At 45.5% G+C, this 27,201-nt stretch overlaps 1 protein-coding gene across 1 annotated transcript in view; it reads right to left on the reverse strand.

Annotated features, from left to right (window-relative positions):
* Window positions 1-27,201, reverse strand: part of DCC (DCC netrin 1 receptor) — a 556,872-nt gene that overhangs the window by 144,822 nt on the left and 384,849 nt on the right. The window contains exons 9-11 of the mRNA XM_055699136.1: window positions 21,740-21,894; window positions 5,333-5,481; window positions 4,003-4,141 (exon numbers count right to left, since the gene is read on the reverse strand). Coding sequence (XP_055555111.1) covers window positions 4,003-4,141; window positions 5,333-5,481; window positions 21,740-21,894 — 443 coding nt within the window. The remainder of the gene's footprint in view (window positions 1-4,002; window positions 4,142-5,332; window positions 5,482-21,739; window positions 21,895-27,201) is intronic.

A 27,201-nucleotide genomic window follows, 5' to 3' on the forward strand; every position in this document is an offset into this window, starting at 1 on the left:
ACGCTGTCCCCTGTGCCCATCGGAACATCAGTCTTCAGTTAGTACTTCAAAAAAACCCCAACGCATTCCTATTATAGCCATGGATAGAAATTATATTTAAATCGAGTATTTGGGAAGCACGAAGTCATATTGTCTGCCAATTGCTGGGATTAAATGTATTTGATAAATTCATGAGCATGATAGCTCAAAGCATTTCTGAAATGGCACGCAGCTTGGCCAAAATGCTATCTGAGCTGTATTTTAAACTGAAAATTAAGCATTAAAGATACAGTATGTTCCTTGATCTGGTGCATGCTGTCAGGGGTCCACAGCAGCTGGAGATGCCACACTAAAACCCTTTGATTGGGGTGCATTTCTCAGACTATAGATTACGTCTCAGAGTTTCATGGAAAATTTCTGCCCTGCAGGAACTAATAGCACAGGCTTTTTTTTTTTTTTTTTTGCTTTTTGCTTTTTTTTTTTTTTAATGCAACTACATACCCTGTTGTACCCTATACAGCAAAGGATTGGCGTGGAAAAAGTAACCTGTTCACGCACATGCACAGTCTGAAGAGGAAGGAAGACCTAAAAAGGCACCTGTCATTTTTACACAAAGGAAGGGAAGGCAGAGCGATATTCAGGAGTTTTTCCTCCCATTTTTGATGTTTGCTTCTGCTCCCAACCAGCTTTCAGCAAAGCAGCACGGGAGTTGCTGCCCTTTGAGAGCATCCCAGCTCCTTGCCCAGGGGCTGCCCTCTGAGTTTGGCTCCCCACCAGAAACCTCCACGGACTGAGATGCGAAAACAACACGAAGCAAAGACTGAAGGGAGCTGGTCAGGACAGGCAAGGTGCTCTTTGTCATGGCTCTGTCTGGTGGCAAAAGTCCCGGGCAGGAGCGGAGAACGGTGACCAGCTCCTGCCCCTCCAACAGCAGCAGTCTCAGAATGATGAGGCTGCTAATTCTAAATTGAAGCTGGAGGATGGGTTGCAATACAAAAGGCACAGCGGGGCAGCCTGGAGAGCTGCTCTCCTCCCTGGGGATGCTGAGGGATGCAGGACTAAAACCTGCCCAAACCCCAGATGTGGTGTATATGGGCAACTAAAGGCTTTCTCCTTCCTTCATCTCTCACCTAATAAAGCAGGACAGATTAAATGTCTTTGTCCCTCCTCCACGCTGGCTGTTAGCTCACCCATGAAGGAGTGATTTCTTGCTGGTTTGCTGGTTTATTGCACATCCTTCTAGCAGAAGGGACCTTAACCCCGGGCAAGGTCTCTGCGTGGTCCCATAAAAGAAGAAATTGCAGCAAGTTCTGGTGCCCTGCAGACTTGCTCTCTCCGCACCCTCCTCTCCTTCTCGGGACAGCCAGGACCACCACCACCTTGGCCAAAGCCTGGCTCTCTCACTGTGACCCTTTGATGCTCTTTTTTTGTCCAGGAGACCAAAGTGGTTTCAGGCAGAGCCAGAATTAACCAAGATGACAACAAGGTATCCTTAAAGGGATTTTCTTCTTTTACACCTGCTCCAAAAAGACCAGGCTGGGAGAGCTGCAGCCAACCGACTTCTTTGCACAACAGACTTCTGCTTAAATAAAGAAGAAAAAATAAATACTGTCTTTTTCCACGTTCCTGAAACAAGGCCACCTGTGCACACTCCTGTTTTCTGGAATAGTCTCATGCAAACCTTCTCGTTAGCAGTGATTTTCATTCACAGAGAGGTGAAGTGTTTGAAACACTTGCAGAGGATAATTTTCAGGCTCATGAATAACAATCTCTCCCTTTCTCACTTATGGTGGTGACATTTAAAACCAAAGTGGAGTACAGGGCCGCAGTTCTACACTTCACAGTGTGAATTAAATCTACATACATTATGCAAAATATTCATTTTCACTTGTTTTCCTTTTGTTTTTATAATTATAAGTGTGAAGTAATTTATTCTGCCAAGATCCCGCCTGTATTACAGGGGAAAAATTAATTTGCTGGGTAGACATAAGCAGCACTCAAAAAAAAATATTGCAGAGGTGTCAAACGTACAATAACAGCGCCAACTGAGCTGTGGGTCTTGCTGATGGATCCCACTGAAGATACAGCCCAGAATAACACAGATTAAACAAGCAATGAGGTTCACCAGCTCCCTCGCTTGGGGTTCCCCACACCTCCCCCCCCCCCCCCCAATTTCATTCTTCACGGGGTCTATTTACAGGCTCTCCTCCAGCACCCTGCAGCAATGAGCTTATTTCTTTTGGAATTAAACTTAGGGCAGGATGGCTCAGCCTTTTTAAAATGAAAGCACTGCTCCTCCTGACCCCACAGCCTCACTGCTCGGCTGAAGCCCCCCCCTCCTTTCAGACCACGCTTCCTCCACCGGTGCTGGTGGGCAAGGAGATGTGGGGGACCTGCAGAGCCCAGGGTGATTCAGAGTGGCAGCTGGGAGTGGGTGGAGGTGACACAGGAGTATCCCTTGCCCAGGGGATGTCACCAACCCATGCGTGACCCAGGGACACCTGCAAAAGTGTTCCGCAGTGATGAACCCCTAAACAAATACCAGAACTTCTCCAGGGAATGATACATCACCACTCCCCGCCCCCCGCTGCTTTTCTCCAGGACCTGTATAGATCCTACTAATGCTGCCCAGAAATTGGTATTTTCACATGACCAGGTGCAGCATTCAGAAGCAACTGGGTCACCAGAGAGAAAATTGCCATTCCCACCCCCATACAACAACAACCTCAGCCCTTTTGTGTAGAACTGTCAACTTTGGAATAAAATTAGATAAACATAGGCATATATACACACACACACACACACACACACACATATATATCCCTATATTAATGAAGGGATAACTCTCAGTCATGGTCACCCAGGCTCTCCATTCAATTTTTTTTTTTCCCTAGAATCAATCTGGAGCACGGAAAGGAACAGCATCAAAATTTTTATGTGATGGAGGTGCGGGCCATGTGCTGTTTCCAAATGTGCTTGTTAGCACAGGTTATCTGCCACACAAGTTTAACAAACCCAGCTGAGGCCCACGGCAACATAATCCTTGCCTATTCCCTGATTTTATACTCCCATGTAAAAGTAAGTGGTTTTTATTTTTTTCCCAGGAAAGTGATCTATAATGATGTAAACCCTGGCCAGGGCCACCCAAACTCCCATACCTTGCTTTATCAGCATGAATGGAAAAAAGAAGTTGTCCAAATTTCTATCAGAAGGAAAATTAGCTGTTTATAAATCCCACTTTAAGAGTTTATTCGCCACCTCTTACATCCATTTAAACAAAACGTTGGGATGAAAAAAAACCCTCTGGCTGTGGGGCTCAGAAGGAGCTGGCACATCCCTGAAGCCTCTGGAGTCTGGCTAAGGGCTGGCTTCTGCCTGACGAACTCTCACCAACCCTGCTGAAAATTTTTTTCCTTCATTTTCACGGCTTTTACACTTTTGTAGCCCAAATGACTCCCACAAAGTTATTCTTGTTTTAACCAGGTGTGGGGCTCAGGCTCAGTGCCTCCAAGAAGAGTCAAGCGGGCTCAGATGCAAAGAAGTGCTTTCTGAATGCAAACTAAAATTCAATTTCTCTCCCAAAGCCTGCAAGCCACGGGAGCATGGCACCAGCTCGGGGAAGGATGCTGGGGCAGCTGCTGTGATGAGCGGAGATTGAAGCCCTGGCACCTTTGCTACCCCTGTGTTTAAAGCACAAGGAGAAATGCTCCTGCCATAAAGTTGTGCCTGTTGAAAAGCTGAAAGGCTACACCTGTGCCCAAGTTAAAGAGAAAATAGAGAAGACGACTGTCCTCATCGCTAGACACAGGAATAACGAACCGAACCAATTATCCTTGGAGATGAACACAGCTCAGAGGGTACCGCTGCAGGCACGTAGCAAACCCCTCATTTCAACCTCGCATGTTCAACAACCTCCTCGCTTCACTGCTCTTCTGAAATACGGTGACAGAAGGAAAAAAGCCTGATGATTGCCCCCCATAGACACTACCTGCCCACCCTGGTCCCCCCTCTGTCCCTGCTCACCATCCGAAAGCGTGGTGACTGTCACATCCTCAGTGGAGACGCCAGGGCCATAGCGGTTGTAGGCGAGGAAGCGCAGGGTGTACTCGGTGAACTTCTTCAGCCCCTCCAGGCGGTACGACAGCCCGTCCACCTCGACGTTCTAAAACACAGAGACGATAAAGCGAGGGGAAATGTGACCAGCCAGCGGCACGGCTGCACCGGGGGATGAGCGGATTAGAGGCGAGCTTTTCGCTCTTTGACGAGGAGAGCTAAATCCCTATTTAAGTTGATAGAAAAGGCAATTTGTAACAGAGTGCCTTGTTACAGCTCGGTTCTTGGCACTCGGTCCCAGCCCTGCCCACGGTGTCAGGATGGAGGTGATTTCAGCGCCTAAGAGTAGTGATGGAGTTACTTAGGGCACAGGAGCAAAGGTGGGTCTTTTTCTGGTTAAGCCAGTTGCTGCCACTCCACAGGTACGTGACGGGGAAAGAAGAAAATAAAGGCAAATAGCCAAAGGGGAACTTGGGAGAAAAGGAGGAAGCAAAATAAAGCCAGCACAGAAAAAACGGGGACGGCATAAAACATCCCACAAGACTAGTGAAGCACCTGCCCAATGCCTGTGGTTATCACGTGCTATTCGGTCAGAAAAAAAAAGACAAAACATTTTCTTTCCTGCCCTGTGCTTAGGCAAAAACCTACTCAGGCGGTACCCTACCTGCAGAGCTCACCTCCGCCGCGACTACTACACTCCTATCAAATCCCTGTTAACAAACAGCTGGTGGGAAGCCCCTGAGCAGTTTGCAACCCGCAGAAAGCAAAGTTGTTTGTTTGCCACTCGAAAGCCCGTGCTCCTGGCAGAGTCAGGAATGCAATGAATTGCACAGCATCAACACCTATTTTTACTATAAGCATCTGTCAGTCTGGAGAGAAAACACATCATTTCTAGCCTGGATCCGTATTACTTTACTCTCCTACTTGAAAGAAGTTAAAAAAAGGCAACTAAAAATAGATAGTGTACAAAGATCCCGTGTACAAACAGCCGTTAATGTTTCTGCACAATGCAAAGGGGCAGCCTAAAAGGGCTTTCCATGCTCTTTGGCATCATTCTGGAATTTCAGCGTGAAGCTGAGGAATGGTTGCTATAGAGCAGGCTGCCTCTTCTACCCCCAGAACCCATTTTATACTGTTGGAAATCTATTTTACTCGAGCTGCTTCTTTTATCGCTGGCCTGTGCAACGTTTGCTACCTAACCTGGAGGATTCATCTGTAAAACCTCTCACCCTGAGCCCTTACAGTGCTCTGAAGACCTGCAGATGCACTGGGTACCTCCTTTTCACCTGTCATCACTCACCTGCTCTTTCCCAGTCGCTGTCTCTGTACAGAAGAGCCTGTAGCCTTGAATGGGGCCGTTTGCATACACCGGGGGATCCCAGGAGACGAGAATCGAGGTAGGTGAGGTAGACACAGCCCGCAGGTTTTCCACTGGCCCGGGAACTTGCACTGCACGGAGAGGAAAGGATGGTGTGAAAAGTCCATTCCCGCATCGCCCACCACTGCATTCCAACCCAGCCAGGACACAGATCCCCACAGCTCCGGGGGGATGCCTATACCATACACCTCCGACTCCAGAACAAAACCACAACAGGGATGACCAACCCATGGAAAATACACGGCGGAAAGTCTGTTGCAGATTTAGCACCATAAGTACATGATATACTGAAAAGGGTTGCTCCATCTAGGCTGCATCCCTGCACCTTTGGCTCAGAGGGTGGACTCCATCTCAAAATTGAATTTCTGGGGAACAGCACAAATACCCAATGCACGCAACCGACGTGTTTACATAATGGTAGCAGGAAATCGGAGACATGCCAATCCGCTCACCCCAGCTGGAGCAAAAGGCTGCCATTTGAAAAACCCACAGGCAAACACCAGAAAACCACCAGAAAAACAAACAAACAAAAAATCACACAGAAAAACACAGTGAACACACCACCCGACACAACCCAAGTTATCTGACAGCCCACGAACCGTGAGCCCAAAGCTGCTTTCCAGCGAGGCACCGCTTCGTTGTGCGTCTTTCTCTCCCAGCTCTGCGTATGCCAGCTTGACGCTATTAAATTATTAAATGGATTTGGTGCACTGCAGCAGGCTTTGGTTACTTTTAGCAAGCAATTAGTCTTCCAAATCCCTGTTAGCTTCTGCTTATTTTGCACGTGTACCTGTTTCTGCTATCTGTTTAGACTCCTCTGTGCATTGCTCCGTTTTAGCCGCCCGAGGAACCACGGAGGACACCTGAGATGAAGCATTAAGGGCAGTCCTTGGCACACTCAAACAACCAAGGGAGCCCACAGAAGCCGGGCTCCAGGCTGGTAGCCCCTCAATTTAGCAGAGGCATGAGACTGCTCCAGCAAAGCCAACCTGGGAGCACGGAGTAAGGCGATGGGTTGGGGCAGGAGATGTCATACAGCTCTTCACGTACAGCCCTGGGGTCTGGGCTGATCTGGGAGCTGACCTGCTTTGGGCAGGGGCTGGACCAGAAACCTCTCATCACCTGCAAACCCTAACTTGCCCTTAAAAGTTACACCTCCCTGGTGTAAGCTCCAATATTCATTATGTAGTTGGTGATATTCATTCCATAATATTCATTACGGAAACTGCAGGACTGTAACAAACCCATCTTTGAAACCAAACAACAATACAAGTGTTAAAATATTCCATCCTTGAAACTCTAAGCTGGTTTGATTAGTTCTGAGAATACAGAGGTTTGCAATAGGTTTAGCCTGAAGTAGGGATCATTTGAAATGCAAAATTTAGATTGCCTTGACAGCGGATCATGCGGTGGGTGAAGCAGTACACAACTCCTCCTCAAATGGCAACACAAAACAATCCCTTATCATTGGTAAGGAAGCCATAAGAAGTCACTTTTTGTTATCCAGGCTGTATCTTCAAGTGCTCTAATTTCACCCCGGAATGCACCTTATCATGCATCAACTACATCACCCTTTCAGATGTCAGCTGAAATCACTTCCTAAAATGAAAGAGCTAAAAAAGCTTAATAAACTCCAATGACTACCAGCAGTCTTTCCCCAGAAGATCTCCCTGCACGTCTCCACTGGACCTAAACCCAGTGACACCCAATGCTGGGAGCTTATCTGTGCCTTCATCTTGAACTCGAGCAAAACTGGAGGGAAAAAAAAAAGAATAACTGCGGCAAAAATGTAAAGGTCGAGCAGAAGGTTATTTCTGAAGATCTTCAACACCAAATCGTAGCTTTTTACTTTGAATAGGGAGTGTGCTGTGGCATAAAACAAACTCACAAGCTATTGTGCAACTGGCAGATAACAGAATTACAGCTCCTACAACAGGCTTTCCACAAAGTTACATCCCCATTACCAGCCGGTTTCACGCTAACAGCTCCCTTTTGTAAACCGGTACGTGCGTGGCAAGCAGCGATAGCTCAGGACCGCCTGACCCTGCGCTGCCCGGATCCGTCCCTCACCCGCATTTATATATTTTATGTATTTTTATTTCCTTGGCCCAGCTTTCCCATTCATTCCGTTTCAGTTCGTCTGACAAGCATTCTAATGTGCTTAAGGCCTCCGTATTTTCAGCACACGCAAAGCATTTCATAATCTCTCCTGATCCCTTTTGTCAAATAATCATCTCGTGAAAATTGGCATTAAGTTTTAAATCTTTCCCTAAATTCTTCTTTTTCTAAATAGCACAGAGGCCCTAGATCTGCTTTACATTCCATTAAAACAAGACATTAAATCATGTTTCTTCTGGAGTCAGCCTTTTACAACAAACAGCCTCCTTGCTCGAAGAAAAAAGGATAAAGGAACGAGGGCAGGCAGAGGACTGATGCATTTTCTTTTACCATGGGCTCCACGCTAATGCTGCGATATATTCCGAGAATCACTGCTCCTCTGAGAACACCCTTCTGCTCCCACAAAGAGCTTGGTTCAGTGCCTCAGCCTGCTTCATCAACACAAGCCACTGCAACTGCTGGCACAGTTTGCTGCTGCCCTCACAGCTGCCAGGTCTGGGGCGATGTGGTGGCATGAGCCCTATTCAGCAGCAGCAAAAGCAATCAGGCCCAAAGTCGGAAATGCTCGAACGCTTTGATTTCTTCCTTCCTCTGCTGGTTTTAGAAGGATGCAGTCAGTGCCCTTCTGCTACTGCTGACGGGAGCTGTCAGGGTGGTGGATCTCCCAGTACCGGCTGGAGAGCTGCATCCAGGGCTGTACGGGGACAACGCGCCTCGGGCCGCCCCGGAAGTGGTACTTACCATGGGTGCCTGATATATACCTTGATTTTAGGTATATATTACCGTTTATAGATCCACATTACGTATCTATTGGGTATATATCAATATTACTATAGATCTACATTAGGTATCTATTGGGTATACATTATTATTACTATAGATCTACATTAGGCATCTATTTGATATATATTAATATTACTATAGATCTACATTACGTATCTATTGGGTATACATCAATATTACCATAGATCTACATTACATTATCTGTTGGGTATATATATTATTACTATAGATCTACATTAGGTATCTATTGGGTATATATTATTATTATTACTATAGATCTACATTGTATCTATTTGGTATATATTAATATTACTATAGATCTAGATTAGGTATCTATTTGGTATATACTAATATTACTATAGATCTCTGTTAGATATCTATTGGGTATCTATTACTATTACTATAGATCTCTATTAGGTATCTACGGTGTATATATTATTATTATTATAGATCTATATTAGGTATCTATTGGGTTTCTATTACTATTACTATAGATCTGTATTAGGTATCTATTGGGTGTATATATTATTATTTTATATATATCTATGTATGATGTATTATTGCAGAGATAACTACCTGTGTTCCTAACATACTCACTGCAGAGCAGTACTGGCGTGTTTCTAATCCCAGCAAAGAGGGCTGTCCTCCACGTAAATGGTTATGTCTTGCTTTTCATCTTCCAGCAGTTCTCAAACCTTACGGACTACAGGCTATTTTGGGAGCTGAGCACCTGCCAGCGGTCCATACAAACCCAAAGAGGTCACATGCAGGTGGGAGTAGAGAAAGGGCCTCCAGAGAATGTCCGTAACTCATTCCCTCTCTCCATCTTACAAAGCAGGGCTGCACGTCCATGTCCTGACCTGGCTGCTGATGCACCACACACAAGGGCAAGCCGGGAGCCCCTGGCAGGAGGAATGATGCTCAGATCTATCCCTCTGTAGTACGAGCTGAGTCGATGCAGCTTGACATTGGGGTCAGCAGACCACAGCTTCAAGTGGGCAACAGCTGCTGGGAAGACCCAGCCACTTGTAGGGTCTGAGGGCTTGAAGACCTCTAGTAACCCTGAAAAGCTGGATTTGTTGTAGGAGCATGAAGGGCAGGCAGCTCTGTGTGCCGGCGAAAGCATCTCCTTACTGAGAGACTCCAGTATTGACCACGCTCATTTTTAGTTGCATAAAACAAGAGCTCCATGTAGTCAACTGCTCCTCCAAACCTGCAGAAAAACAATTCCTACACTCACCAGCCCTCACTGCTCTTGCACAGAGAGTTCCTCTTTGCTAGCGTTCAGTTCAACTGCTGATAGTAAGAGCTAATAAGATACAAGCAAGATCCAAGTGCCTGAAATAGGAATGTAGGCGAAAATCGCTCAGCAACTGCCTAAACGTGCTAAATCTCTTTCTCAAACTTGACATTTTTCCAGCTTTCTGAAGCTCTGCCTTCTGCACCTCAGGCCACCCTGCCTGTGCCAGTGGGAAACTGGCTCAATGCCGAAGCCCTGCTGGAGACCAGGGAGAGGAGCACCTCAACTCCCTGAGCACAGCTCTGGCACCCAGAGAGTTGTTACCCCAAGACTGCTGCTTTAAGCTCCATCTCAAGCCACTGACCTTCCCTCCGAGCTATTGACGGGCTCCAGCCTTGAGCTCTAAGGTGCAGCGATGCAGAAAGATGCACAGCAGCCTTTGGACAAGAAAGCAGAGTCCTCAAGACCATCTAGAATCCGAATGCCTGCATATGAGGTGAAAGGATCATGGTCCTGCTTGTTTTCTCTCTCCTCCTGGTCCCAGGGGTCTCGACGTTGGCTGTCCATAGTCCAAACCAACCTCCAGCCTAACAGCCACGACGCTCCTGCACCCAGTGCGCCGTTCAAGGCGTTCACGCTCTGAATCCTTTCAGGTAGAACAGAGCATGAAACCTTTGCGTTCAACCTTCCCAGGAGAGAGCACGTTCCACCAAGTACGTACCACCATGCTTTTAGAAGGAACACAACCCCACTTAGTCCAACTCAACGTTTGTAAAGGCATACGCCTGTTAATTCTGAGCGAGGCTTCCCTGCTCTCCCGCTCCGTGTTGGGCTAGCCATCTCCATCATGAAAGCTGCTCCTTAAAAACATTTTTCTTAGTGATTCATTCTTCTCTATAATGAGAGGCAATTATTAAAATGTTCTTGTTATTACATTTCTCTTTCCGTTTAAGCAGCTGGTTCTGTGCTGATCTGCACTGAAAACATTTCAAACATAAAACATATATGAAGCCACTTACAGTTATTGATAATAGAATGCGTGCTTTGATTGCACCTTTGATATTCCCCCTCCCCCCCTCCTTTCTCTGTAGTTAACAGCTCTAACGATATTTCATTAAAATATGGTTCCATCCTGCACAGAAAAATGCAACTTCAGAGAGCCTGCAGACAGTGTAATTATTAACACAGGGAAACCTGCTTCTCTGGGCTGGACACGCTCTGGAGATGTGACAGTTGTCTGGCAGGACTGCCCTGGACACCTCCAGTGCTATCCACAAAAGCCGGTGTTGGAATCAGCTTTTGGAAGTTGCTGTCATTTATATTTTCACCGAGTCTTCTGGTTTTCATTGCTTTGCCCTTTAACTCTTCATGCGGTGCCCAGCTGTGCCCCAGAGATGGATGCGTGAGTCTAATATTCTTTGATTTGTTAAGGAACATGGGACCAGGGATGGTACCCAGAAAGTGATGCGATGGAGGTGGCTCAGCTCCAAACTCTGCAGCGAAGGGAAAGTGCCTCATGGGAGCTGACTTTACCAGAGGAGGTCTGGGAATGCAGCTTTCTCCACCCTCCTGATGTGGAAGGACTGAGCCTCTGCGGGAGGACGGGGAGCTCAGGGCACCCGTGCATCGTCAGACACCCTGAATGTGTCACAGTGCCACAATACAAATGCTAGAAAGTTTGGACCAAGAGGCAGGTGGGAGTATGGTGGTATCTTTTGGTAACCAGTGATGGGACGTGTGGGAATGGCTCAAAGCTGCACCAGGGCAGGTTCAGACTGGATTGAGGAAGCATTTCTTCACCGAAAGGGTGGTCAAATCCTAGAACAAGCTTCCTGGAGAGGTGCTCAACACCCAGAGCTTGTCAGTGATCAAGAAGTCTTTGGACAATGCCCCTCAGAACATGCTTTAATTTTTGGTCAGCCCTGAAGCGGTCAGGCAGTTGGGCCAGATGATTGTTGGAGGTCCCTTCCAACTGAAATAGTCTATTTTAATTACGGCCAAATAAATCCTTGGCCAGAAATGGGTAAAACAGTGGCCAGCAGAAGCATCTCAACACCTGTATGGGCACTTCATTAATAACGAAACTTCATAAAAGTTACAAATATAAAATATATATGTGAACATAATATAATAGTTTATATACATGATATCAGATAATAAAGTACCTTCAGCACCCAGCATTTTCACTCCCCTGCTTACTTTGCCTGACTTCCAAACATTTCAGCATGGATCCACAGTGCACTGTTCTCAGAACTGAGCTGTTTGTAACCAACCTGTTAGCCCTGCTACTAAACCCTGAAAGAGAACCATATTTTAGTTGGTTTCCTACTATTATTTTTACCCAGTAGTGAGGGGCTATATTTGCGGCAGGAAAGCCACAAGACTGCGGATGGAGAAAGAGGTAGTCTACTGTAATGGTTTGTACAGGGGAGAAAATCTCTCTGCGCATCCAAATGTATTAGGATTTCACTGGTGTCGATAAGCAATCTGAAAGCAAATAAGAGATGCAAACATCAACACTAAAAGAACATCACCAGCGTAGAAAGAGGGAATAGGCTGCAGTCAATGAGATGAATTCATTTCGAAAACAAGCTTTTGTTACAAAACCCATCTGCTTCTGGGTGCCTACGCATGTCCTGCATTTGTTTGCAGATGAAAAATGGAAGGAAAACCTTACTGAATGGCAGGGCATTTACAACGGCTGGAGGCTCCACTATGCACTTAGGCGAAATGATAGCATCCGCAGAACTAAAAAGCAACTCTTAGTGACTTCAGTAGGGACAGGAATTCAACCTTTCATTTTGAGAAAGAGTGCACAGAAAGATAGGTTACAGCAATCCCGGCTCTGGCTCAGACTTCCAGAGGGAGCTTGGATAAATAATTTAATGCTTTTATGCTTCAATTTCCTTCCCATAAAATGGCATAATAATATATCTCCTACCCATTCTTTATCTTACCTGCTTCTGTTGCAAGATTTCTGGGATAGGAAGAAAGGTCCAAATAAAACAAGGATGAATGCACATCAAACGAAACTGAGACAGAATTTCAATTCCTACATGCAAAGCTATCTTAGAAACGCTCGGCGGCAGCCCATTTTAGAGAACATCCTCCCTTTGACCCTCTCCCAGTGCTGTGCTGGTGCTCCCACACAGGACCAGAGCGGCTACAGCTGAGCACCTCGTACCCTGCTAACCCTGCTAAGGCAGGACTGGTAATGGCAGCAACCAGGACCCTGATGGGAGTTGAGCAGGATGCTTAAGCAAACACCTCTGTGACAAAGTGATGGGCTTGGACATCCCACAGAGACAACCAATCCAGAAAGGGCCAATGGACCTACCTGAATTGTTGGCACTTGCCAAGTTTAGCAGGCTGCAGTGCATCCCTTGCTCAGCTGCAGAGGTTCGAGAGTCCGTCTTCTCTCTCAGGCCTAGTCCCTCCATTACTTTATGTGGATTCCATTACTTACTGGAAATCACCACACAAATTCCATGTGGATTCCATTACTTACTGGAAATCACCACACAAATTCCATGTGGATTCCATTACTTACTGGAAATCACCACACAAATTCCATGTGGATTCCATTACTTACTGGAAATCACCACACAAATTCCATGTGGATTCCATTACTTACTGGAAATCACAGCACAAACGGCATCGATTGTAATTTAGGTCTCTAGACGTGGCTGCCCTACAGATCAAACCCATCTCCCTATAGGTATAGCTTTGTTTCCGACTCAAAAGTTTCAGACGAGCTTTGTACTGCTGTTCTGTAAAATTGGGTGGCGTTGGCTCCGCTGGAAGCACTGAGCAGGTCTCCTCCCAGTGCCCAAACCGGGTTCGGTGAGGTTTATTTTAGTTCCAGTTCATTACCAGTGTCCTAATAGCCATTGTTTTAGGAAAGCTGTAGGGAGACAAACACATCCCACAGCTCAGTGGAGGTTTTTGGCTGAATCTCACCAGTGCTCTCGTCCAGAGGGACAGTGGGCAGTGCCAAAGCCAAGTGCCAGCCCTGGCTGATGACACGCTGCCCTGCGTCACACTGGTGTTAGTGGGAAGGATGGTCACGCTGCTCGAGCCCTGCAGCACCAAAATGCTCCCTTAGGGATTCAGGGATGAAGGAAACGGAACCCACCTATTCCATAGGCTAAGGTGACATCTTCATTGCTGGCCGCTGCCTCTCTGTGCCCACCCGTACCCCTGAACTGCCAACCTCTCTGCACGCGGGGTACATCCTGCCTTGGCAAGGGGTGCCGAGGCAGGTCCACCATGCCTCTGCACTATTGTTTGCATCAGGGCCCTATAAATATGGAGATTTCATGCATAGGATGCAATGCCTTGATTTGCATAGTTGATTAAGACACGCTTGTCTGTTCAGCGTTTTTCTTTTTGCAGAGAAAAGTGGCTTTAATTTTCTGCTCCTTCTTGGTGAGTCAGTCAAAAGAAAGGATTTGACTTGGCGTGATGGTGCCTTTGCATCTCAGCAAACCTGGAGGAGAATTACAACATGCTTCTAGCCAGCAAAAAAGCTTGTTATTTACAAAAAGCAATGATTAGGTGAGAGGCACGGAATTCTACATACCAACCACCTCCATGAACCATGGAAAGGCCGAAGTGTGCAGCAGAGACAAGCCTCAGCAATGGAAATCCCTCTTCTAACACTTGGACCATTTGGAGTATTTTCTTTGAAGCAGATTATTTCTGGTAAACACGGTCTTCGCAGTCATCAAAACATTTGGGGAAAAAAATAGTGACAATTTTTGCTTTGCAAGAAAATGAAGTACTTCCATAATGCTGAAACATCCAGTAATGGCATTTTCAATCAGAAATATTTTTTTTCTAAATAATTTTTAAATTACTTGTGCTGCTTTTGGTGCAGCTTTTTGCAAGTGTTAGGTACTGGATGACGGAATGAAATACACTGTTTCATTACAGCCAATTTAAAAAAAAAAAAAAAAAAAAAGGAAAGCAATCAAGAGTTGGTTTTGCTGTACTTCTGTACTTCAAAAAATACAAAAGCCTCCGGCATCAGAATTTCCTGTGAACCCCAAACTTTCGGTCCTTGCCCTGCTCTGGCTGTCATCAACCTGTATGTAAAGGGTCTGATGAAAACCACAGAATAGTTTTAAAGAAGAAGGAAGCAGAAGGGAAAACTTTTTAAAAAATAATAATAAAAAAATATTGTCGCTGTTCTTTCACAAGTCAATTTTAAGTTTGTGAAAATAGGCGGACGCTACTGGGAGAGGATCTGTTAAAGAGTAACAGGAAAGGGTGGCCAAGCCCTGGACCAGGCTGCCCAGGGGGGTGGTGGAGACCCCATCACTGGGGGGGTTTAAAAGATGCGTAGATGTGGCGCTTGGGGCCATGGGTTAGTGGTGGGCTTTGGCAGTGCTGGGTTAACTGTTAGACTCGGTGATCTGAAAAGTCTTTTCCAACCAAAATAATTCTGTGATTCAGAATGCATCCGTGATTCAGGGGATGCAAAAGCATTTGAATTCCATTTTAATGACAATATTTCCTATAAGAATGCAACTTTCTAATGAGACTGACACTTCTGACAGGAGGCAGAAGAACTGGTCAGAAAAGAAGAAAAAGTAATCAACCAAACAAAACCCCCAAAAGAAAACATTTGGACTGCGCTACTTCAGTTAATTAAGATAAATGATGAACAGCAAGCAATGTGCGGAACTTTAAATTGAACCCAAGACAATTTGAAAATGAACAATTTTACTTTCTGGGGTTGATTTGCTTTTCACTTTAACTCCTAGTCTACCAAGGTGGTTACAAAGCCTCCCACTATCAAGAAGCCGGATCCGCCCTCCTTACCCACAGAAAGATGTTTTTTTATGGCATCTCCCAAGGGATCACGATTCCAGCATGCCTTCCCTGTGTGCCCGTTTTGCAAAGGAAGGGTGGTGATGCCAGGAATGAAACACTTTGCTCGGTGTTTGTTTCGCATGAGCCAGCTGGAAACTCCAACTTCAGAGAGCTTCTGGAATTTGCATGATTGATCCAGAAGAATTAAATTTGTTTTCTCATCAGGTCCCCCGACAGCTTTTGGAGGACCAGAGACAGGGCTGAAAGGAGCAGCAGGGCAAGGGAACGGGGCCACACCACCGCAGCGAGGCACAGGGTAGAAACGCACCCAGGGATGGGGACTATTTGGAAAAATGGAAAATTTTCAACTGAGTAAATATCTTGAAGAATCAGGTCACGGTGGCTTTCCCAAGCTAATATACTTCAAAAGTCACTAAAATACTGGAAGAACTGGCCAGGTGCTCGCCTGGTCACTTTTTTTTGTCACTTAAACAGGAGGTGAGACTCAATCTAAGCTTCAAGAAAGACGTGCCGTATCTTTTCCTCTCATTTGCAACTTTTTTCCACAGTCTCTAGGAAGCAGTACACCATAAATTTTCATTGTTCTCTTATTTAATCCCTCCTTCCTGTAAACAGCCTTTACAAAAGCCTTAATCAGCCTCCCTGGTGACGCGCGGGGAACCACATATTCAGCAGGTAAGTGCAGATGGAGTCACTGAATATCTGGCTTATGGCACTGCATTCTGTTCCACAAGAGAAAGTAGGAATTCAATGGGAAACACAAAGAAAAAAAGAAGAAAAAAAAAAAGAAAGGAAAGAAAAAAAAAAGCCACAGCACTAAAGTGAGCCAGAGTCTGAAGAATAAAACAGCATGAGTTGATCTTTAATCTCAATTATCAATGCTAACAGCCTCTATTAACCAGCTCTGACTACAGTTTATCCAAAAGCAGAAGCTGGCCTGACCGCCCCCGTGGCACGCGGGGACCCAGCTCCAGTGCGGCAGAGGTGGCTGGGAAGCTGGCAACAGGAGCGGGCAGGTCACTAGCCCTGGGAAAATGGCTCCGATTCCCCACAAAATAAAACCATTTCTATTTTATTTGAAATTAAACCTGCTGTAAAAATGAAAACAGAGGAAACAAAAGACACAATTCATACCACGGAGGCATCCAGGGGATCTGAATTCCTATTTCCCAGGGCACAAGAGGGTACCAAGGATGCACAACTCTTCTCTCTCTCTCAAAAAAAAAAAAGTCTAAAAAAAAAAAAAAGGCTAAAAAATCAAAAGCTCTGGAGGGGGAAGAACAAGAGAAAAAAAACCACCAAAAAACAGATGGGAAGCCAACAGCAGGACTCTGAGACAGACAGAAAAACAAACACCACCACCTTTTCCTTGATATCTGCCCAACTTTTAGAGAGGAAGATACGTTTCATTAAAATTTAAAGCAATTGGAAACCTCCCCCCCCACCCCCCGCCAATGCTCCACATAAATTACTCATAAAATTAAAGAACCATGCAAGAATGGCATAAAGTTACCCCAGGGTGTATTTTACTGAGCCATTATGGAAGAATACACACAAATGAGGAGGATATTAATGACTCCACAGAACACATTTTTCAGTACTGCTTCGCCTTTTCGTCAAATGACAAGAAAAATTCACTTCTGAGGCACTACACCGGAGATGCTCGTGGTTCTGCCTGCCCTAGATCTTCCACATATTGATAAATATCTGAAATAAATGCAGAAATACCCCCCGCACCTTGCAAAAGGGCCACTGCCCAATATTGCGGGGATCTTTTTTGTACACACAGAATTTGGCAGGGTGAGATCAAACTGAGGCACTTTTTTTTTTTTTTGTGGCTTTAAAATAATATATGTAACATTGTTGTGACGAGTGGAGAACAGGAGCACCGTGTCCTCCATCCATCACTGTGACAGCCACTGCAAGATGGGCTGTGGCAGAGAAGGCTCCTGATGGAGCCCATGACTCCCTCGTTAGACGGCACCAGCAGCAGGTCTGTTAAAAATTATTCATTTTGGTTACATCAGTTCATGATGGAAAGGGAAATCCCTGCCACTAGGGTTCTTGTTTAAGCAGCGCGGCTAGACCTGTAGCTGGGTGTGAGGAAGGAAGGAGGAAAAGTCATCGGCTCAACGAGCAGCCCAGGTTGGAAAGGACCTGGAAAGATCTTCTTTGGTCAACATTGCTTATTTCTGTTCTGAGAATGGAGAAACCAAAACGTTTCAACGACCTGCCTGCCCAAAGTCAGACAGCCTTGCCCCCAGCCCTCCCCACTTCTTAAACACAAGCTCAGTTTTTTCTCCACCCAGACCCATGGCAATTTTGCACCGGAGAAAGGGGATTCTTATCTCCCTGCTCCCAAAAACCTGATCACACTCACTTTGGTGGGAGGTTTTTGAGATGACCCCCTGCAGGACCTGCCCAAACCCCATTGCAGAGCTTTCCTTTCAGCCAGACCCTGACTATCACAAGATCATTTAGCATCATTTACGGCGACAACGTCAGTGACTGAAGCCAGTAGCCAGGAGAGGTGAGCACGGAGCAAAGGTGGCACCGGTGCCGTCCGAAATCCTCAGCATCCACCAGTGGTGGGGGCCAGCCCTGCCTGGGGACCCTCACCAGCCCTGAGAGGTGACGATCTGGTGCCGTCTCTGCAGCCGTGTCTGAAAGGGATGCAGGGGCTGCTACGAGTCTTCAAAATACTCAATTACACCACACGTTTATTCCGCAAACTTCATTTGTGTGGATCAACATATATGGAGCTGATCATTCCTTGAAAAAATTTTCATCTATATGGGCTTTAAAGACAGCCCTACCTTCCCTTGCTTTTTCATGTGAAATTTCATTGCATTAATTTTAATAGCCTTTTAATTTTATATGTGGTTTTGACATTTGTCTAAGAAACGTATGTTAAAAGAGGCTGCAGTTGAAATTTTGTCTATATCTTTGTAATATTCCCTGTGCAGTAACTTCAAACAATATTGTCTCCACTGAAAAACTTGTTGCAAAAAGACCCAACACCAAAACCACCCAACCTACCACCAAACCCCAAAACTTTTAACAGCTTCTGGTGCAATTGAACTTGAATGCAGTCCTGGTGGTAGTTTTTGTTTCTAGCTGTCTTAGCAAGAAAATTCAGGTGCATCCAGACAGTGATTAAAAAATAATAATGACAAAAGGACTTATTTCTGAGGTTAGATGCACCACTCTCTAACAGGAACTGAAAGTAATGACAGAAGCCTCTAGGCAAGGTGTGAACCTTGGTGACCAAAGTCACCCAAGTGTCCTGCGCAAGTAAGGTCACCCTCTAGCTGCTGCAAAATGCCCCACTTGCTAGATAAATCCATCCCAAATCCCTGCATTTCTGTCTCAGAATTCCCTTTTTCAGGACGGTGGGGTGGGGAGCACAGCTCTTCCCACCTGCTCCTCACCTCGGGGGGTATGGGATTTGCTCCGGGCAGCAGAGCACAGGAGGGGGCAGACATACGGGGACACAGCTGGGCTTCTCTTAAGTAGATATAATAGTACCTCCCTACCTCAGGATACAGTAATTAACGATTCCTTACAAAGCCCTTAAAGATGCTTGGGTAGAAGTTGAGATGTCGGCGCACGCTACATTGATTTCACTGGAAGGGGGATGGTAAGAGGCGGCCTTGTGAGGCTGGAGTGATGCCGTCAAGTTTCTTTGGGGTACACCAACGTGCCTTCCTATTCATCTTCTCCTCTACCAACTAATACACACATCAGGGAGACACGGATTTATTAGGAAACTGGTTTTAATTCCGAAGGGCTGTGAAAAGCAGTGAGCCGGTCCCCCAGCAGGGAACTGCCTTCAAAGCTGGGACCGACAATTCCAATCCTCCTTGCGAGGATAGATGCTTTTCTTTATACTCTACTATCAAGCTGCTTTAACAGAATCTTGAGGAGCCCAAATAATACCTCACAAAGTCTCCACATGTGGTATGAAAAGATTAGACATGGCTTAAGCGGGCAGGGATTTAAAATCTGGACTGATAATACTGTAGTGAAATTATATACCATAAAGGCAGAGAAAAAGAGGTTGCAGTTTAATAAAGGAAAAGAAGGGGAGGGGGTGGTAATCTGGGGACAAAACCCTTCATATCAAGCCAGCCCATATATTCTGGATGATTATTTCAAAAAGCTGGAACTTGTTCTGGTGATCTTTTAAACTGATTACAGAGCACATGGATGCACTTGCAGAAACGGGTGCTGACGGACATGAATTTCAGATGTCCTTTTTCATCAGCTTTTTCTTCTTTAACAATGCCAGGTTGCATAATACTGCTGATATTTTCAAATAACGTGGAAATTCAATTTATGAGCAGCCATGTAATTTATTGTACAAGAGTTTCAGCGTGTTCTAAAAGACAGCCGCGTAGAGGCTGACTGCCTCCCAGGACCTGAGCGAGTTGTTTCACAATGATAAGATAATTCGGTCAACACAAAAAAGCGAAGGGAAAAATGGAAAGCAATACTTTCTCCAGGCTCAAACTTGATGCTTTAGAGAAATCTTAACAATATTAAATAGGAAAGATATTCTAAATGTCTACGCTGTGCCTTCAACAGGGCTGGGAACTCTGCGTCGTGGTAGCTTCAGAGGGTGACAGCAGAGGGTAGCGGTGCCTGCTTTTCACTGGGAAGGCATTTTCCCGATTGAAATGTTATTTTACTTCTGTAAATGTAGCTGTATATTGGTCATATTACATATCTAAAATACAAACAGATGCAGCAACATGTATATGCACATGTGTGCGCGTGCGTTTAAGCAGAGGTAAATTGCTAATAGATAAATGATACTGCTGAGTGGGTCCTTGGTGCCTTAATGTCAAAAGGCTCCGATTCCTAAACTGACTTTCAAGAATTATTTCCCCAAAAAGGGCTGAGATAGAACCTTGCTTATGTTTGCACATGGTAACCGCAAGTAAGTGGCAGAGCAACATCAGAGCAGGATTGAAGACGTACCTAACATGCAACACCGTTGAGAAAAACAGAAAGCGACACCTCTCAGGTGACACTTTCATCAGCATCACAACTCTCGGGGGTTTGGGAAGTGACAACGGGGAGTGAAATTCATGTTTTGTGATAAACAAAGCTCTAGACAACAGTATCACAGAGTGATGTAAGTTGAAAGGTCCCTTTTCCACTTGTTCACAACACCTGCCTGGTCAGGGGACATCGCACACGCTCTCGCTGGCCCTAATAGACACTTTGCCTGGGGCTCAGCTTAGCTGTTAAGGAACCAAACAGTTCAAAGGCCACCTGAAGCCACCTCCAGAGGCTCGCCTTATGCACAGGATTTGCTTCCAAGCTCTTCTTCTCCTCCACTACCCATGGAGAGCCATTCCCACCTCCTCTACCTGCTCCCAGCCACAAGTCACCTATGGCAATGAACCGAGAACACATTTCAGGGGGTTCACAGAACAAGGGGGTTTCAGACAAACACTGCCTTTCGGATAAAATCTCTCTACGTGGCAACACATGGCAATGTAAAACAGTTTGTGTGCAGTGGTACCCTCCTGCCTTACTGCATGGAGCATAAAAGCAGCTCAGCATCCCACTTCCCCCGAGATGGTTCACTAAAGTGGTCCAGTGCCCATCGGTATCAGACCCAGCACCCATCTCGGTGCTAAGGACTAGATACCAACCCCATTTTAGCGGCCAGTTCCACTGAATTATTACCTTTGCCATGGAAGGGCTCAAACAATGTTTCAAACCTCTCCCTGTAACTGTCCTTCTTGGACCTTCCAAGCAAGAAAAGCTGCAGTAGGACAAACTCAACTGGAAAAAATGTCTCTTCTTTCTGGAGACCAGACACGTGTGCAAGTACTTACAATAAAATGAGCCGTAGAAAAAGAGAAAAGTGTCTGCTGAAAGGTTCCACCTGCTCCAGAGATTTACAAAACACACTTACTGCTAAGCATCAACTAACAGAAAACCTTGCTTTCAAACACCGATAATCCAAAACGTTTACTCCAGCGGAAAGATTTTGTGTTTTTCAGCGAGTTTATCGCGTTTTCTTGTAAAAACCCCAACTCCTTATGTACCGTAGCACAGCTTTTGAGATCACTTACACTGTCACATCATAGAAGATGGGATGTGCGATCAAAGCCGTGACACAACCCAGCAATACACTGCTGCTGAGCAGGTCGGTGCTCTGCCAGAAATCTTACAGACTGAGGAAAGGTGTTATTTACCATACATAAGGACCCGGACGTATTTTCTAAGAGAAGCTATATAAAACCCTTGAAGCAGTGCACGAGGAGAGCTGCAGTTTGTCACTAGAGCTGTTGGTGCCACCCATGCCCAGCCCCACTCCAGCGCAAACTCACGCTCCGGCTGCGTGGCGACCTTGACGGGCTGCGAGCTCTCTCCTGGTCCCCACTCGTTGTATGCCACTACTCGGAAGGTGTAGGTCTCCTCTGGCTTCAGGTTGCCCACAGTAAGTTGCAGAGTCCCAGACTGAGATGTGTTGACTGCCCGTTCCCTAAAAAAATAAATTTTTTATTTTAAAATAAATCACTCTAAAATGCATGTGGATCTTAAAGCATTATTGATTTATGCAGCTGGTAACCTGCTCTCAAACTGAAGTTTGAGGCTTGTTTATCTATAGGGCTTTTTTTTTTTTTTAATCATTTTTTTTTTATTTTAAAATTCCTAATTCAAGTAGTGGAGCCCGCTGGGAATGCTGCAAGCACTACAAAGACAACTTGTATTTAGGCACTTCATAAGTTATACAGTATATTGGTCCTTTGCCTTCCTTAATACAACAAAAAAAAAAGGAAAGAGATGGAAGGAAATGGCTATTCAATAAAGGAACATGCCTCTGATACAGAAAGGGAGATGCATGCGCAGCTTTTGGGATGCAGGAGAGAGTCGGAAGGGTAAAAGTGAGAAACCTCGTCGGGTGAGATAAACCCAGTTTAAGAGGTGAAGCAAAAGCTGCACACGCGAGCAAAGCAAACCCAGGAATTCATTGAGCACTTCCCACTGCAGGCAGGTTCAGCCCCCCCCTCCTCCCCCTCAAGGACAGCAGGCCTCCATCACACCTAACAAGGACTTGGGAAGACAAACATCATCACTCTAAATGTCCCCCCTTCCTCCTTCTTCCCCCAGCTTCATACGCATCCTATGGGATGGAATATCCATCCCCTCCCAATTTCTTGCACCCCTCCAGCCTTCTTGCTTGCAGGGCCCCAGAAGCTGCAAAGTCCTTGACTCAGGAGAAACATCACCAAGCAGCAATTAAAAACCATCAGCGTGTTATCAGCCCTGTTCTCCCACCAAATCCAAACCACAGCACCACACCAGCTAAGAAGAAAATTAACCCTATCCTAGCCGAAACCAGGACACCGGGACATCATCCTCCCATCAGGGCAAGAGTCGGGTTAATTTTTCCTGGCACCACTAGCAGCCAGGGCTGAAGGGCGACCGGCACCCTGAAACTGGATTACCCAGCCTTGGGTCACGCAAAACTCTGCCAGAAAAATGATTGGTGAGAAAGATACGGACCTAAAGTCATTAACATGGGATTATCTGGGAAAAAAACAATCCTTAAACAGTAAAGCAGGGTTTAAATTGGGCAAAATCACAGTCATTTCACGGACAATCTGCAAGCAGAAGTAGGTAAAATTGCTTTTGTAACTGATTTACTATGGGTGGTGTGCCTTGCTCTTCTCCTTTACTAGAAGCCCCCTGAAAAAATAACAACAAAAAGGTAGATTTCATGCTGTAGGAAAAAAAAAAAACCAACTAAAAAAATCATTTAAGACTGAATCAACTAATTGTTAAACTTCACACAGCGCTGCAATAGCCATAGCAGCAATTCAGAGAATGGGGATTATTGGTCCTTTGGGGAACGTTTCCTTGAAATGAAATTTCTCAAACCAGAGGCCGGTCCTGTCCTCCAAGCATCGCACTCCACCGTCGCTCCAGCCCTCTGAGGATTGACTGAACAAGGCTTGGGCGACCGTTCCCTGGGGTTAAACACTTGGATCATCCCTTAGCGGAGCCAAGGGGAGTTTCACACCTTTATTCCAGCAGAAAGGTTTCTCTTGGGGGGCTGCTGCTCCCTGGTGAGGATGCTGGCAGGCAGAGCCTTTGCCCTTCCCAAGTCTGCTAATTTTATTCTCTTGCCTCTTACCCCTGGTTTCTGTTTGCAAGCTGTCCAAGTGGGAACCCACTTGCACCGAGAGTGGCTCCAATGGATTTGTAACCGTCAGATTGCCGCTGAAGGCAGCGGGGCTGCGGATGGCCAGTGGCCGCTGAACAGAACAGCTAGGATATGCTCTTAACCCTTCAAGAAGAAGCAGGAATCCACAGCCCTAAGAGAGAAAACAAACTCTGCCCCGTGACTTCCCACCTGCAGGATGAGGGGACTGTCAGCCACTTCTCTCACTGCATATATCTTTTTTTGGTAACAGCAAAGAAGCAATGAGACCACCTTTCAATGCCACAAGAGCAGTAAAGAAGCAAGAGAACGAAAAGCTGACATGATAAAACTCCAGTCAGATCTCATATAACACTTCTCTGTGACGGGGGTACCTGTGGTGATACATATATGCAAGTCTGGAAAGGTGCAAAGGTTTGCAGCATTCTTTCAGGAAGTCTTTTCCCGTTATCTGGTAAGAAAGAAAAAAAAAAAAAAAAAAGAAAATAAAAGTACATGACTCTGGTGCCCTTGGCACTCGTGTCACTGGTGAGTGACTTCCCGAGAGGAATCAAATGCGCTTTTTAGACTAAAGGGACTGAACCAGCACAACTCTTTCATCTAGTGTAGTTTGGGATGCAGGTGTGAAGGGCTATGGTGAGGAGCGAAATTCTGACACAGCCCCTTTGGTATCGGATGCTGAGTGCGCGGAGCAATGGTAAAACTCCAGCCCTGCCACAGAGGCACCGAGGAGACCCAGGGCTGCCGTTCCTCTTCTCAGACCTGCCTTTGCTGTGTCACCCTCCAGTCTCAGCCTTCTGTAAACGTCCAAGCAAGTCCTTGGATTTTACTCTAATGCACTCATCTGCAAACGTAATCTCAGCAGCTTCAGTGCTCATCTTCCACTGGATGTCAACAGTGGGACTAAAGCCCATCTCCCAGGACACTTCTCTGTATATAGATATATACATGTATATCTCTATATTTATATGTATAACCAGGAGCTGTATAACCACGCAGGTACACCAGTGCTCTCAAGCTGATGAACACAACAAGCTCACCACCTGCACGGATGGGCCAGTCCATTCCTAGATAAATGCAAGCCCAGGTAAAACTGATGGCTGCTCCCACTGGAAACCGCCAGGCGGGCTGGCAGCGGCTGGAGGTGCCTGCAGCCCACCCCATCTTATCCACACATCATTTCCAAAGCTAATTAGCTCAAATCCCAGCCCTGCGCTCTGGTAATTTCATGTTTTCCAGTTTGGAAGCAGAGTTGACCAGCAGAAGCTCTTGGCCTGTCCCCAGCCTGTGCTGAAAAATCACAGCGGGCAATCTCCCCGTCCTTGGCCACCCAGCGTGTCCCTTCCATGCACCTCAGGAGAGCACTGAGCACATTAAACCTTTATCGGTTTTACTTCCTATAGCTTGGGTTTTCCAGCTATCAGATCCAGAGCATCTTCCAGATGCAACACCAGAAGCCCACAGGGCAGTGCAAGATATTGTTTGTAACTTCAAAAAAAATAAGAAATGGATTGTATAAAAAAAAATTCCAGATTTTCCCAAGTAAAGAATGAATAAGAATCAAGCAAACACCCCAGGACTGAGACTAAGAGGAACAAAGCAAAAAAAGAAAGGGCTGAGGTTTGCCCCTGGCCAGGCTGAGATGCGAGAACAGCCAGCGCATCTCTTGATGAGTAGCCCCATCTCCCAACCTGTCACAGACATTTAGAGGAATAAGTGACCCAGGACAGAATTAGCTGGTTCTTCTCCTGGCACGGGACAGAAGTACCTGGTTACTCTCCTGGCACAAAGCTCCTGCTCACAGGTTTCTGGAATTTTGGCACCCAGACGATTGCAGACACCCAGATGGGTCCGTTGCCTTCAGACTGACCAACCTCCCCCAGCTCCAATGTTCCTGTGTATCCCAGGGCAGCGTAACGATGAGACGCAAGAAAATAAATTATCCCTTTTGTTTAAACGAGCTGCGTGCCAATGTCACCTGGCAGTGACGTCTTTTGCGACACCGCAAAGCCTCCAGCTAGTGAAAAGGAAAAAAACTCCTTATGACTACAGCAACCCCATGCTTGTCTTTGTGAGATAAGTATCGAAACCACATCAGATGGGTGCTGTGAAGCAGAGGGCTGCCTCTCACCCCTGAGCTCCAGTGCACTCAGGCTGAAGTTAGGCGAGAGGAGCATCACCCACATCCACAAGTCCATCGCCTGCTCCTGCTTGCCAGTGAGGGGTTAACACACTTCAGATGCTACCACAGCACAGGAATACTATAAAAAACACCAAACATCCTTGAAACAGGCACCCTTTACATTTGGGCTTTTCTTTTTCAAACCCATCTTGGCCATAAGTTACAGTCTAAAACTAAAAGACCTTGACTAAAGTCGTTTGCTTTCTTGTAAAATGGAAGCTTCGACGTGTAGTTTCCAGTGACTGAAGATTGTGTTACATTACCATATCAATATGTAAAATAAAAAAAATAAAATAATTACAGTTCCCATGTATCTCTCAGGTGTGTAACAAATGCTTTTATAATGTTTCAAACATGTAATTAGTTACTTCAAGTAAGAAAAGTCATGTTAATGCTCCTTGCTGTGAAATGAATACTATTAATTTTAAAATGGATGGACTTCTACTACCTTGAACCCTTCTTTTTATCTCCCATTCTCATTCTCCCACCAAATAACACAAAGTCCTTGATTATAATAAGTAAACCTGAAAATGAATGTAAATAGATCATCTGGGAATGATATTTTAGAACTTCAGCTAGGAATTTGGAAGCTAGGCTTTAATCAAATATAAGTTTTTGTATTAAATTAAGTGGTCCCTGATTCATTTCTCCAGGCTGCAACATGCAGGGAGCTAAAGCTGGAGATCTGTGAGCTCATTGTGACATTTATTTGCATTTATTTGTCACCGACATCAAGTTCTAGTGAATGCTCCACTAAAACCACACCTGGCTCCAGCCTTGCAAGAGTCCTTCGCCAAAGGGTTTTACGTTCAGCTGTAATGTGGCTGATTTCCAGGGTCATTTTCTTCTTCTTTCTTTTTTTCTTCCCCCTCCTTTTAAGATCAGAGCATTTAATTTCCTTTATTGGGAAAAGCGGTTGCTAACAGTCAGTTCAAACAGAACGACAGCTACAAATCAGGACCCGCTGTTGAGCCAACTTCATATTTCAAAGGTGCAATCAAAACCTGAATTCTATTTTTAGGCTTTGTGCCTTGTCTAATATTGCTAAACAGAAATATATCACCACATAAACGTTTCTCATTATTTATAAATAAATACAGTGAATTTTTTATTGTAAATTAAATTTTAAATGTAGTGATACGAATTCTCGCCGGGAAGGCTGAATTCATTTCAAACAACGCACAGGTAATTAAACATGTCTTGAGGTTAAATTTGAGGAGGTGGTTGGTTTTTTGGGTTTTTTTGGTTTAGAGAGATCAAGAGCAAATCAGCCAAAACAAACAACATCTCTGTCTTTGTGGTGACTAATGTGCTCCCATATAAATATCAAATGCTGGTGTGAATCAACGCTGAGCACTGAGAAACCAGCCAGTGGAGATGGAGGAGAGAACACACACTTCTCAACAGCAACATCAGAGTGACATTTCAACCTGCCTGGGGAG

The sequence above is a fragment of the Falco cherrug genome, chromosome Z (genome assembly GCF_023634085.1).
Source record: "Falco cherrug isolate bFalChe1 chromosome Z, bFalChe1.pri, whole genome shotgun sequence".
In the NCBI taxonomy this organism is placed as follows: Eukaryota; Metazoa; Chordata; class Aves; order Falconiformes; family Falconidae; genus Falco; species Falco cherrug.